The 14,345-nt window shown below is 41.0% G+C and overlaps 1 protein-coding gene across 4 annotated transcripts in view; it reads left to right on the top strand.

The window, feature by feature from the left end:
* Positions 1–9,672, top strand: part of Rspry1 (ring finger and SPRY domain containing 1) — a 45,166-nt gene extending 35,494 nt beyond the window's left edge. For all 4 annotated transcript variants that reach the window (XM_048355525.1, XM_048355527.1, XM_048355524.1 and 1 more), the window contains exons 11-15: positions 1,022–1,133; positions 3,071–3,173; positions 3,506–3,658; positions 6,029–6,133; positions 9,047–9,672. In XM_048355525.1, coding sequence (XP_048211482.1) covers positions 1,022–1,133; positions 3,071–3,173; positions 3,506–3,658; positions 6,029–6,133; positions 9,047–9,143 — 570 coding nt within the window. In that variant the 3' untranslated portion in view covers positions 9,144–9,672. The remainder of the gene's footprint in view (positions 1–1,021; positions 1,134–3,070; positions 3,174–3,505; positions 3,659–6,028; positions 6,134–9,046) is intronic.
* The last annotated feature ends 4,673 nt before the right edge of the window (positions 9,673–14,345 follow it).

Here is a 14,345-nt window from a genome sequence, read left to right as displayed (position 1 = left end):
AGTGAGGTAAACAGTATGTTTCCTTTTGGCCATTGTCACCACTCCCCTTGTCTCTCCTAGTTTTTCCCTCCCGTCTCCACTCACAAGTTGAATAGTTCATTTTCAACCTAGTATCCAGTGAGTACCATTGCCAGAACTTTCCTTGCCCTTCAAATTGTGCTGATTTTTCTTTAAAAACAAACAAATATCTTTCCCTGATCCAAGTACTAATTGAGTCCCAGTTACAAACTGATGAAATCTGCTGTCTTTTCCCAAGCGGGATTTATTGATTTTCCCACATGTACAACTTTGTTCCAAGTCCAACATTGTTCTGGCTTTTCTGACAGGGTGTGGTTTTATTTATTCTCACAAGGGGCTGGCTTCATTGTTTATCCCATAGAACAAGCAGCAAAGTAATTCAAGCACCGGAAATAATTCATTAGAGTCCTATTTGTATCTAAATTTACAATTCTAGGAGATAACTGAACAGCAATGTATAATTAAAGAAGAAATTGTATGACACTCAAATTGAGCTACTCTCAGAGTAGCTTTTAGCTGGTGGAACCTCTAGAATTGTGGAGATCCATTTTAACCTTTCTCAAAATCTCTAAGCATTTGAATATTTGTAATCTACATGCAGGATAAGTATTCGCCTGGCCACAGTGAGGTAGAAAGAATAGTGATGTTGGCATCAAGATTTTTAAGTCCACACCTGACTCTGCTTCTCATGTAATATGTCCATAGGTGAAGTTGATGGACCTCTCTGAGCCTGTGTTTCCTCTAGATCCAATGTAGTATAAGCCACCAGCCTCACGGTGCTTAGAACTAAAAATGTGAAAATGCCTAAAACAGAGGAGGTACTTAGCAGTCCAGTATATTTGTCAGTAAAGCCATTATCTACTTACTGGGAACCATAAGGCTTTCCTTTATCCAAAAAGCTTACAAGTCCACCCACTAGGTTAATGGTTATATATGATACACTCTCTTCCCAGGTCAGAGCAGGCAGAACCTTGCTCATCTTCTGGGCCTTGTCTCTCTCCAGGAAGGGTATGGCATTGGAGATGATGAATACTCCTGTGCTTATGATGGCTGCCGGCAGCTGATTTGGTACAATGCCAGAAGTAAGCCTCATGCACACCCATGCTGGAAAGAAGGTATTCTTTCAGAATTCTTTTCTCTTATGAGTTTATCACTTGGGTATAATGGGGCATTTAACCACCCTAGGCCTTAACATTTTTTTCTCTTTAGCATATTTTTGGGTAGATGTTATCCAGGGAGTTTTAAATATCACCAGAGAAGCAAATAAATCTTGATTTCTTACCATTTTTCATTGATCACAGCATGCACAGTTTTTTCCACATTTTAACATCCTTGAAATTGCCATAGTTTAGCTGACAATATGTTTTCTTAATTGCATATGAAAATACTGGTATGTGGAGGTTAGATCAGTTGCAGAAGAAAAGAGGAGGAACATGTGGAATATGGGATTAAAGACATAAAACTCTGTACAGTGCCACTCAAACACTTGGCGCTGTGGTTCAAGTGGCGGAGCACTAGACATGAGCACAAAGAGGCTCAGGGACAGCATGTAGGCCCTGAGTTCAAGCCCCACAATCAACAACAACAAAAAGTTGTTTATTAGCCAGGTACTGGTAGCTCACGCCTGTAATCCTAGCTACTCAAGAGACTGAGCTGAGGATCGTAGTTCATATTTTGAGCTATTGTATTCCACTGAGAGGTCAATTTTTGACCTTTACATGTTGAGTAGTTGTTTGGTTTTAGTTACATAATGTTGGGTCGCTGACCCAATCCTGTGGGAAATACCATTTGACAAGAAGTTTTTGGTTTCACAGACCTGGTCTCTACTGTCTCCCCTTCACCCCATCTTAACAGTCATATATCAGGGAGATCATGCCCCTTTGTTTTCTGTGTTCTAGGCTTGTCTCGCTCAACATTATTTGTTCAAGTTCTGACCATTTCCCTGCGAATAACAATATTTCACCATTCCTAATCGCTATGTAGTATTCCATTGTGTATAGGTACCATATTTTTTGGATCCATTCATCTTGGAGGGGCATCTGGGTTGATTCCATATTTTGGCTGTTGTGAATTGTGCAGCGATAAACATGGAAGTACAAATGTCTTTTTGATATCTTGGGACCTGCTGTTCAGGATAGATGCCTAGGAGTGGTATGGCTGGGTCATAGGGTAGGTCTATATTGAGCTTTTTGAGAAACCTCCATACTGTTCTCCAAAGTAGTTGTACTAATTTGCACTCCCACCAACATTTGTTGTTGCCTGATATGTTTCTTTGCCATTTTTATCTCTTCTCTTGTGAAGTCTCTCTTTAGCTCCTTTGCCCATTTCCTAATTGGTTTATTGGGCTTGGAGGGGCTTACTTTTTTGAGTTCTCTGTAGATGACAGATATTAGGCCTTGGTCTGTTGCTGTGCTGGTAAAGATCCTTTCCCATATGGTTAGCTGTCTTTCTAGTTTGGTGGCTATGTCCTTAGCTGTGCAGAAACTTTTTATTTTGTAGTAGTCCCTTTTGTTGAGTCTCTCCCCTATTTGTTGTGCCCCTGGGAAGTTCAGGAAGTTCCTTCCTGTGCCTATAAGTTCTAGCGTCTTTCCTACTCTGTCCTTCAGTAGTTTCAAGGATTCAGGTCTGATATTGAGGTCCTTGATCCATTTTGAGTTGATCTTGGTGCATGGTGATAGGCTAGGGTCTACTTTGAGTTTTCTGCATATGGCTGCCCAGTTCTCCCAGCACCAATAGTTGAAGAGGCTATGTTTATTCCATTATGTGTCTTTAGCTCAGTCAAATATCAGCTAAGAGTGTGGTTTTATTTCTGGATCTTCAATTCTAATCCATTGGTCTTCCGGTCTGTTTTTATACCAATACCAGGCTGTTTTTGTTATGATGGCTCTATAGTAGAGCTTGAAGTCTGGTATTGTGATATCTACTGCACTGCTTTTTTTTGCCTAGAATTGTTTTGGCTATTCTAGGTCTTTTGCTGTTCCATATGAATTTAAAAAAAGAATCTTGATAGTGCACAGCGCTATCCTTAACAGCACTTTGCTTTGTCTGCTAGGAGACACAGTCGGGTTTCTGTTAGACTTGAGTGAAAAGCAAATGATCTTCTTTTTAAATGGCAACCAGCTGCCTCCTGAGAAGCAAGTCTTTTCATCTACTGTGTAAGTATCTCATAAAGATTCAAGTAGATGCATGGAATGTACTTTTCTCCAAGAGAAAAACTTTGTTACTTTATGTAAGCCATTATAATAAGAAAGTGATTTTTTTCAGTTGATTTAGTTGGGGACCCATGTAATAAGTCCTAAACCTACTTCCAAATTTGACATAAAAAGTAAAGGTTTAACATTCTCCGGCTTACAGGCTTAACTAGCTTAATATACAGCAGCCATTCCCCTTCCTGGACCGGTTCACCTTGACTCTGAAAACCACCATGTGTGAGGAGTTACTTTGGTTTTATTAATTCTGTTGACCCCGTATTCATTTTTATTTGTAGATCTGGATTTTTTGCTGCAGCTAGTTTCATGTCATATCAACAATGTGAGTTCAATTTTGGAGCAAAACCATTCAAGTACCCTCCATCTATGAAATTCAGCACTTTCAATGACTATGCCTTCCTAACAGCTGAAGAAAAAATTATTTTGCCAAGGTAAGGGTTGTGCCATGCCATGGCTGTCTCTGAATTGTTACATATACCTTATGAGAAATTAAACCATTTATGAGAGACTTTTTTCAACTTTTATTAAGAAATTTTGAAACCCTCATGGAACATGCTGACTTTCTTGGGAATATAAATTAGTGAGACAGGGATTAGGAAAGATATGTATGAGCCAATGGTTAATATTATTATTATTATTGGAAAAAAATTAAGACCCATGTTCCCCCAAAGTACTAGGTTTTTCACAGGGATTTCTAGAATTTGGTTAGGACCAAATTTGTAGGTAATAGCATTGCTTATAATTTAGTGTTGAAGAATCTAGAAAGAAAGAAGGGATTGATCTAAGTTCTTTTTTTCAAATTGGCCTATATTAGTTATATGAGGAGAGAAGTTTCATTGGTATAGCTCCAAACATTGTCTGTATTCCAATCAATGTCACCCCTCTATCATACTCCCTGCCTACCACCCCCTAAAAAATAGCATCCCCAAGCGATTTCCTTTATATTCTTAGTTGCAAATTACTTCCACAATGTTCAACCTCCTTTGCTCTCTCCTGCAGCCCACCCACAGTCCAACTAGTCCCTACAACCTATAGCGTCTGTTTCCCACCCCCCACCTCCCTGCTGATAATGAGGTGTTTGTAGATATTGCATTGAAATTGTGTGTTGCTTTCGTCAATATGGCCATTTTCAAAATAATAATTCTACCAATCCATGAGTATGGGATGTTTTCCCATCTACTGATATCTTTTTTTTTTTTTTTTTGCCAGTCCTGGACCTTGAACTCAGGGCCTGGGCAGTGTCCCTGGGCTTCTTTTGCTCAAGGCTAGCACTCTGCCACTTGAACCACAGTGCCACTTGTGGCTTTTTCTATATATGTGGTGCTGGGGAATCGAACCCAGGGCTTCATTCATGCTAGGCAATCACTCTACCACTAAGCCACATTCCCAGCCTACTGGTACCTTCTCTAATTTATTTCTTCAAAGTCTTGTATTTTTCATTGTGAAAATCTTTCACTTCCTTAGTTAGATTAATACCCGTTTTTTGTTTTGTTTGGTTTTTTTTTTGTGCCAATCTTAGGGCTTGAATTCAGGCCTAGGAATTGCCCCTAAGCTTTTTTTCTTCTCCAGGCTAGTGTTCTACCATTGAACCACAGATCCACTTCCAGCTTTTTGATGGTTAATTGGAAATCTACCAAGCCAGGTGCCGGTGGCTCATGCCAGTAGTCCTAGCTACTCAGGAAGCTGAGATCTGAGGATCACAGTTCAAAGCCAGCCCAGGCAAGAAAGTCCATGCTCCAATTAATCACCCAAAAAAGGCAGAAGTGGGGCCGTAGCCCAAGCTATTGTGTGCTAGACATGAGCAAAAAAAGCTCAGGGACTGTTCTTAAGCCCCAAGACTGGCATTAAAAAAAGAAAAAAAAAAATCTCCCAGACTTTCCTGCCTGGGCTCTCCTTGGGCTTGCTTCAAAACCTATTCAGCTTATTCAAACCTATTTGGCCTTCTGAATAGCCTGATTTACAGGCTATGAGCCACCAGCACCAAGTTAAGTAGTGTCTTTTTTTTTTTTTTTTTTTTTTTTTTTTTTTGCCCAGCATAGTGATGTATACCTGCAGAGGCAGGAAGGTTTTGAGTTTGAGACCAGCCTGAGTAACATAGTGAGTTCCAGTCTGATCTAGAGTACATGTTGAGACCTGCCTAGAAAACAAATGGTTTTTAAAATTTTTTTCTTCTGCAATAGAATTTTATTATCTCGATGTCTCTGATCTCTAAAAGTATGTTTACAAACACATCTCTGTATGAAGTGAATAAACCATTATAGTTCATAATTTAAAAAAATAAAAAGAACACTGGACTTAGAATCAAATTTGAATTTGATTTCTGACATTTTAATAAATGTGGCCCTGGTGGGCTGGGGATATGGCCTAGTGGCAAGAGTGCTTGAGGCCCTGGGTTCAATTCCCCAGCACCACATATACAGAAAATGGCCAGAGGGGGCGCTGTGGCTCAAGTGGCAGAGTGCTAGCCTTGAGCAAAAAGAAGCCAGGGACAGTGCTCAGGCCCTGAGTCCAAGCCCCAGGACTAGCCAAAAATAAAAAATAAAATAAAAATAAATGTGGCCCTGGGTAATTCATTTCCTTAAACTTTAATTTCTTTGTAAATTCAGAATGTTCACGTCTCCTACACTCCCTCCTAAGATTAAAGTATTATGTTTGAAAACTTTACTGAGCAAAGCAGAAGGAACACTTAGTATATCTCCCATACAGAAGCCATTACTCAAAGTGTTTTATATATATCCCAGTTAACCAAGGCCTCCTTTTCCTGCTGGGAGAATGAATTTCACACTGCTTTGTCTGTGCAGGCACAGGCGTCTGGCTCTGTTAAAGCAAGTCAGCATCCGCGAGAATTGCTGCTCCCTTTGCTGTGATGAGGTAGCAGACACACAGCTGAAGCCTTGTGGACACAGGTTTGTACATTACAGAGGCACTCACTTTTAGAGTACTCTCAACACCCTAACCATTGTGTAGGATTTTTATATCAAAAGTGGATTACACACTGAAGAATTTTTCCTAAATGCATGAATTTAATTTTTAAAATAAAGATAGAAAAGGCCATGAAGGGGAAATAAGAAAGTGGGTTACAGCCAGACACCGGTGGCTCACACCTGTAATCCTAGCTACACAGGAGGCTGAGATTTGAGGATTGCAGTTCAAAGCCAGTTTGGCTTTGGAAAAAGAAAAAAAAGATCCTAAACAACAGGATCTGGTCTTCTCTGAGAGCCCTCTCGTCTTTCCCTGTGGTTTGGCATCCATGGAATAAGGGCTTGTTCAGAAGGGCTACTGTGTAAAAACAGGACAACTTATCTTAAATATGATCATCATTTCTATAATAGGCATATCCAAAACAGAACTGGAACAGGAAATTAAGAGAATTATAAGAAAATTTAGCCCAACTTTAGTCAGCAACCATGTTTAAAGGTTGGCAGTAAAGAAAGGAAATGTGGATGACTAGAACTGGACTACTAGAATAAATTGAAAATGTAAGCATCCCTATGACTACAGAGATTAAGATAATTGCCAAAGCTGCCTCTGCCTTCCCTCCCATAGCACCTAGCCCAGGCGGTTTCACAGGTGAATTCTTCTTAATTTTCAGGGAAAAGGTCAAATCCCAGCTAAACTTCTGTAGACCACCGATGAAAAATAGAAACCCACAATATTACTTTTACAAAGATTGTATGTTAATCATACCAAAAACTGATAAAACACGAAAAAGGAGAAAACTGCCAGGCACCAGTGGCTCCAGCCTCTAACCCTCACTACTCAGGAGTTGAGATCTGAGGATTGCAGTTTGAAGCCAGCCCAGGCAGGAAAGTCTGTGAGACCATTATCTTCAGTTAATCACAGAAAAAGCCAGAAATGGAGCCATGTTCCAGTGGTTGAACACTAGCCTTGAGCAAAAGGAGCTCTGGGACAGGGTTGAGTTAAAGCCCCAGGAGGGGCAGGAGGAGGACGAGGAAAGTTTTTTTGCTTATTATTATAAATATAAGAATATAAAAAATGTAAGTGAAATATTCACAGCTTGTGTGGGGATGTAGCTCAGCCTAGTCCTAGCATGGATGGGAATCTGGGATTTGGTCCTCTATACCATCACCTAAAAGAAAAAAACAAAGCAAATGGATGCAAGAATGGCACAATAGAAATCTGCTCATATAATTTACTCAAATATAGCTGTTGAGAGGGTGTTATTACTTTTTTCAAGAAAAATTAACTATCCATTCTTTTTTTGCCAGAGGACGGTACCATGGCTTGAACTCTGGGGCCTTAAGCTCTCTCTGGGCCTTCTTACTCATAGCTAAGGCTTCACCACTTGAGCTACATCTCTAGCCTGGCTTTCTGCTGGTTAATTGACAGACTTTTCTGCCCACACTGGCTTTGAACTGAGATTCTCCAGTGCTTTGTGCATGTTTGGCAAGCACTCTACCACTAAGCCACATTCCCAGCCCCAACCCATTCTTAATTATTAGTATTAACTAGTTGTACAAGGATGTTATAATTCTGTAAATAAGGTTATGAGTACAGTGCATCTTGATCAATTTCACCCCTTCCATTGTTCTCCCCCACTTTCTTCCTCCTATCTCTCAAGTTACAAGTTTTACATAATGCACATAGAATATAATGACTGCGTATGCTCACCCTTCCTTCATTTGTGGGTCCCCCTCACCTCCCACAAAAGACATGTTTCCACTTCCTGGGCAATACCCATTCTTTTATTTTTTTAGTTGTGGGTCTTGAACTTAGAGCTTGAACACTGTCCCTGAGCTTTTTTGCTCAAGGCTAGCACTCTACCACTTTGAGCCACAGCACCACTTCCAGTTTTCTGGTGGTTAATTGGAGATAAGAGTTTCATGGACTTTCCTGCCTAGGCTGGCTCCAAACCATGATCCTCAGATCTCAGCTTCCTAAGTAGGTAGGATTACAGGCATGAGCCACCGACACCCAGCCAATACCCATTCTTTTTGTTTTGTTTTGTTTTTTTGCCAGTCCTGGGGCTTGGACTCAGGGCCTGAGCACTGTCCCTGGCTTCTTTTTGCTCAAGGCTAGCACTCTGCCACTTAAGCCACAGCGCCACTTCTGGCCGTTTTCTGTATATATGGTGCTGAGGAATCAAACCCCGGGCTTCATGTATACAAGGCAAGCACTCTTGCCAATAGGCCATATTCCCAGCCCCCAATACCCATTTTTTTTTTTGGCCAGTCCTGGGCCTTGGACTCAGGGCCTGAGCACTGTCCCTGGCTTCTTCCCGCTCAAGGCTAGCACTCTGCCACTTGAGCCACAGCGCCGCTTCTGGCCGTTTTCTGTATATGTGGTGCTGGGGAATCGAACCTAGGGCCTCGTGTATCCGAGGCAGGCACTCTTGCCACTGGGCTATATCCCCAGCCCCCAATACCCATTCTTGATGCATGAATATCATAACATAGATATGGATAGAAGGAAAACCCAGTATGAAATACATCTGAACGATTACCTGGAGGTTAGCACAGCAATTAACCTTGCCATCTGCAAGAAAGAATCCAAGCGAGATTCTGAGGCTTGAACTAAGGGCTGGACTGCTATCTTTAGCTTTTTCGCTCAAGGCTAGCTCTAACATATTGGCCACACCTCCACTTCCCGCTTTTTAGTAGTTTTAAGAGTCTCAACAAATTTCCCTGCCTGAGCTGGCTTCAGACTGCAATCCTCATATCTCAGCCTGAACCACTAGCACCTGGCTTTATTTTCTTTTTTAAGCCACCTGTAACTTATTAACACTTTAGACTTAGTTGGCAGGTAGAGTCGACCTCTTGAAGCATTAAGTTGACTTCTATTTATGTTTTTCTCCCCAGCGACCTGTGCATGGATTGTGCCTTGCAACTGGAGACCTGCCCATTGTGTCGTAAAGAAATAGTGTCTAGAGTCAGACAGATTTCTCATATTTCATGACACATGTGAAGAGGCATCATGGACTCATTTCTACTCAATTCCAGCCAGTGTCGAAAAGAAAAAAAAAACATCTCGAATCAGTTGTACGCACATTGAAACTTATAGCCATGGCCAGATCTTATGCTAAAAATGGTAGTTTCTCAAAGACAAAATTCTCATAGAATCTAATCCAACTTGCCAGCCCTGAATTCCTTTTAAGGCCAAGAAAAGCTGAACGCAAACAGCCAGGCCTGTGGTACTTCCATGAAAAACAATAGGCAACAATGCCCTCTGAGTGCTGAAACCACCGGAACTCTCCATGTTGGGTTCATTTGATTGTTTAACACGGGATGCTTTGTGTCACAATCTAAAGTTTTTATTTGGGGGAGAAGTCCTTTTGGAGACGTGACAGTGTTTCTGGGGTAAGCATCACCTGTCAGGGGTGTAGGTCACTTGGTATGGATGTTGTGTGGCAGGACCTGAATCTATACAAATAGAATTCCACAGGTCATCACCATAGCAACATGGACAACCTGAAGGAAGGTAGACTGTAGAAAAAAATAACCCAAATTTTTTTATACTTCAGTGATTCCAAAGAACATTCTAGTTTTTTTTAACTGCAGAAAATTGGTGGTATTTTCACATTCATGGTGTTTCTATCCAATCTGTACCCACATTTTGTGAGGGAAAAAAAAGTTTTACCAATGCAGGAGGAATTCTTAAATCAACTGTAATATTAGACTGGAGAAAATTTGGTATTTAGGGTATTTTTAAGGTACCATTCAAATCAGGTTTGTTTTTTTTTGTTTAAAAATTTTTTATTCAGTATTGTTTTGAGAAGTAATATACTTTGGAACTCTTGAACCAATAGTCTCAAAAACTCCAGCGGACAGTCTGAGAACACTCATTTCTGTTGTTTTAAATAAATACATGTTTTTGACTAGTAAATTCAATCATGGATTGTTGGCTATGTCTTCATCAAAAGTGTTTATCCCTCTCAGGGTCTCTGATGAAGACCTTTCAAGAGTTCAGTTTTTTCTCCCAGAAAATTGGAAGGTAGAATTGTAAATTCATAGACCTTATTTTATAATGGTGTACCTCAGCAGCTGCCTTTCAATTTATGCCAAGTCCTTACTGAGTTTATACTTGAATAGTAAATATGTCTTCTGAGTTTTACAGTGTCTTAAACTCAATGCACATTTTTTCTTCCTTTCCCACCCTTCTTGTTTGTAGTTCATTAAACCTGTCCATTACAGAGCTGATTTCCTTCCTGGCTGTACTTGTTGGGGTGCTGGATATTTTCCATGTCTCTAGTCTTCCATAAATCCAAAAATACATATATATATATATAAATATACATCTATAGAAATATATGTTCTTCTCTTTAGCTTGTGGTGAATACAGTAATTTGCATTGAAGAATAAAACATCTGTTGCCTTTTTTAACTAAGGTTTCATAGCTTTCATTGGTGCCTTCTGCTGAAGTCCCTACTCTTCCGAGTAGGAGAGAATCATATAAGAACTGAATATTGAAGGACACAGGGGTAGAGCACTTCCCCAGCATGCTCAGAGCCCTAGGCTCGCTATCACCACCATACACACACACACTAAAGAAGTTTAATCACTTTCTTCATTAGGTCTTCACTGAGCTCCTAATCTACCCTGGGCCCTGCCTGGGTATGCAGCCTTATGTTTGGGGAGGGAGTGGGGGTGGGGGGTAGTTGTTGTTTTCTGTGATAAATTGTTAATGCCCTGAAGGAAGAATAATAGTTTTGTTTTTTGTTTGTTTACCTTTTGGTCCTGAGGCTTGAACTCAGGGCTAGGGTGCTGTCCCTGAGCTCTTTTTTGCTCAAGCACTCTGCCACTTTGAGCCACAGCTCCACTTCATTTTTGAGTGGTTAACTGGAGTAAAGTCACACAGGGACTTTTTGCCCAGGCTGGCTTTGAACCACTATCCTCAGATCTCAGCATCCTAATAGCTAGGATTACAGGTGTAAGCCACCAGTGCCTGACTGAGAATATAGTTCTAAAGAAAAAGGCAGACCTCTATGTAAGTTTAGCTGGGTGTGGGAGGTTGTCAGAAGGAACCTGAGGAAGGCCACAGCCAGGCAGATGAACTGAGGATTGGGTAGCAAGGTTAGCACTGCATTACAGGCCCAGGACCTCACTAAAGCAAGAACTCAAGCTGCGATGTGGTGGAAGGTCTTGTCTCTGCTGAGTCAATAAAGAACAGTATGTGCTAGTGTTGGAAGCTTGTGAAGAGTTTTCTATTTTGTCCAAAATTTAGTAGAAAATAAAAAGGGACTTTGTGGAAGTAATCTGACAATTTCAGGTGGCTCTTGCTTGTATTTGGAGAATGAGATGGAAGAATCACAAAATGGAAAAGGAGAGACCAGTAAGGAAGCTAAAATAGTCCATCTGAAGGCTGCCTGAAAACTCTGGAGAGAAAAAGAGATGAAATTAACTGATGATAATCTGTGAGGAACCAAAGGAACACCAGAACCTATCAGCATTCTATAAATTTATGCCGGACCTTTGGTCCTAAGACGGTTTGCTTTTCAATTCCTAACTTCTAGACTACAAAAGTAAAAGACTAAAATAGTAAAATTGATTTAACCACTCAGGAAGGAAGCAAAAGTGTAATGTTTGAACTACAAAGGAAAGACATTTGCTTCCTCCACAGAGGAGAAGGGAGGAATTGGCAAATGGATAACTGCACTGAAGGAGACCATTTAAGAGAAATTAAATGAGAGGCTTTGACTGTTGGTATGTTGCTACAGGCTGGAAGGGGTAGATTAAGTAACAGCACTTCCCCAGTGACTCATAGGGAAAATAAGGTTGGGGGCAGGGAGGGGAATAAAGTGCCAGGGTTTTCTGAATGAATAAAGCAGAAGAAAAGCATGTCATTTTAGAGTGCCAGGAAGCAATGATTCAGTCTTAGAAGCAGAAATTTTGGCCTAGGTCTCAACCATCTTCATGATGTGTCTATGAAAACATCTCTTACAACTATTAATGCTAATCCACAAAATCTTTTAAAAAATTAATAGAAAGACATCATCTAGCTATATTCAATTTGAAATGTATCTGTGGGAGGAAAAAGCCAGTATTGTTTCCAGCAGAAAAACCCCATATTCTAAGAGTATGTGTAATGACAGGCATTGAGCAATATAATATGAGTAATATTCTTTGCAGTTGAATTTACCCAGTGCCTACCAGGCCTTCATCTGTTAAATAAAGTAATATTCTCTTAACAGAGGTTGTGGTTTTGGCCTTTCCTCAAAGCATTTCTAAAGGAAACTAAATTAGCGTAGTATACTACCTGGTAAAGGCCTAAGTAAACAGGTACCTATTATCCTTATCCCTCTTTGTTCCTACAGCCAGATATGGTAAAAATAGATTAAAAGATGGCTGCAAATTCTTTGGTATTCTTCCCAGCAAATGTGGTTTAAAGCCTGGTGTGATTATTCACACCTGTCATTCCAGAGGATCATAAATTTGAGGTCACCCTGGGTGACAGCAAGACCTTCAGGAAAATGAGGTTTAAGGCTGGACACCAGTGGTTCACACCTGTAAATCCTAAGTGCTCAGGACAAAATGGGAGGACCTCCATTTGAGGCAGGCCCAAGTAAAAAAGTGTTCTCAAGCCTCCATCTCAAGAGAAACAGCTGAGTACGGTGGCAGGTTTTTAGGATCCGGAGTGTAGTTCAGTGGTAGAGTACTTACCTAGCAAGCAGGAAGCTCTGATTCAATCCCCAACACACACACCATTTTAAGGTATATGACCTTTAAATCTGGGTACATTGTATATGTACTTTACTAACACAAAATATGACACTATGTCAGTTTCCAATTCCAGGCCCTTAAGGGATTGACAGTCCCTGAAATGCTTGCTTTTCATCCCAGCCACTATGATGTAAGAAAACCCAAAAAGACCTCTATGGAGAGGAATTCAGGCTACATATATACACATCCACCACTGATCTCTTAGCAACAGCCAACACTAATTTGCAGGCCATGTGAGTGAGCTCCTCTGAAGGGGTTTCTGGCTCCATGTTCCTGATGAGCCCTGCTGCAGAGTAGCAAGAATGTAATTGTTTTACACCAGTAGATTGAGTGGTTTGTAACAGGGATAAACAAAACAGATCTACTGATTTATTTTCATTCATTCTGACCTCAGAACTTAGTAGGTAAGTTCTTTTGGAGACCAGAAACCAGTGTGGTTTGTAAGGAAAATAGGTAATGAGGATTTACAACAGATAGTCAGTTTACCATACTGGTAATTCAGCGACCCTTTCTTTTTTTCGTGTGTGTGTGTGTGTGTGTGTGTGTGTGTGTGCCTGTCCTGGGGTTTAAACTGAACCTGGTTGTGGACCACTGTGCCGCTTGCTGCTTTTTTCTGAGTACTTTATTGGAGATAAAGAGTTTCATGAACTTTCCTGCCCAGGCTGGCTCTGAATCATGATCCTCAGATCTAAGCCTCCTGGGTAGCTGGGATCACAGGTGTGAGCCACCAGCGCCTGGCAGCAAACCAGCTTTTATGCAGTCTCTGCCTGGTGGAAACAAGTGAGTTTCTCTGAAGAACACATACTTAAGTTCACCCAAAGAGGTTGGCTGTGTCATTCAAGCTGGCCTTCTGACCTTTAGCTCATACTTTTAAGTTCTCCTACAACACATTCGACCAAAAGGCATCATTGCAACCTAAGAGAAATAATGTTTAATGATCCAACTGAGAAATGATCTCCAGGGAATCCTTTCTTTTCAAAGTTTAGCATTCTGGATGAAACTTCTCCTGGAGAAAAGTTGCTCAATTTCTGATGCACTGGCTCCAAAGTAGTCTGTCAATTTCCGGCTTATATAATTATATCCATAATAAGCCTAATAATCTTTATGATGCAAAGATTATGCTGCAATTTCCAAGAGTTTCACCCCACGTAGCGTGTCCTTTTTTCCTACCTTCCCATGTGAAGAAACTGAGGATCTTGGCTTCGATTCCTTTCCCATAAAATACGGGCCCGGTGAAATGTGCCCACTACACAGCCTGCGAGCCTCTCCAGGCTTCAGCAAGTGATTGACAAGGACGGGCATCGCTCCTCGACGTTCTCTTTCCCGGACTTCCTCTCTCCGTTTTGCCCCGCCCCTGGCGGAGGCTAAAAGCGTCTGTGATTGGCTGTCGCGAGCCGAGGAGGCGGTCGCCATGGTGACGGGGGGCGGGGCGCAGCGTGCG

Source organism: Perognathus longimembris, chromosome 10 (genome assembly GCF_023159225.1).
Source record: "Perognathus longimembris pacificus isolate PPM17 chromosome 10, ASM2315922v1, whole genome shotgun sequence".
In the NCBI taxonomy this organism is placed as follows: Eukaryota; Metazoa; Chordata; class Mammalia; order Rodentia; family Heteromyidae; genus Perognathus; species Perognathus longimembris.
The sequence above is the reverse complement of the archived record's forward strand: the minus strand, read 5'-3'. Positions and strand labels throughout refer to the sequence as shown.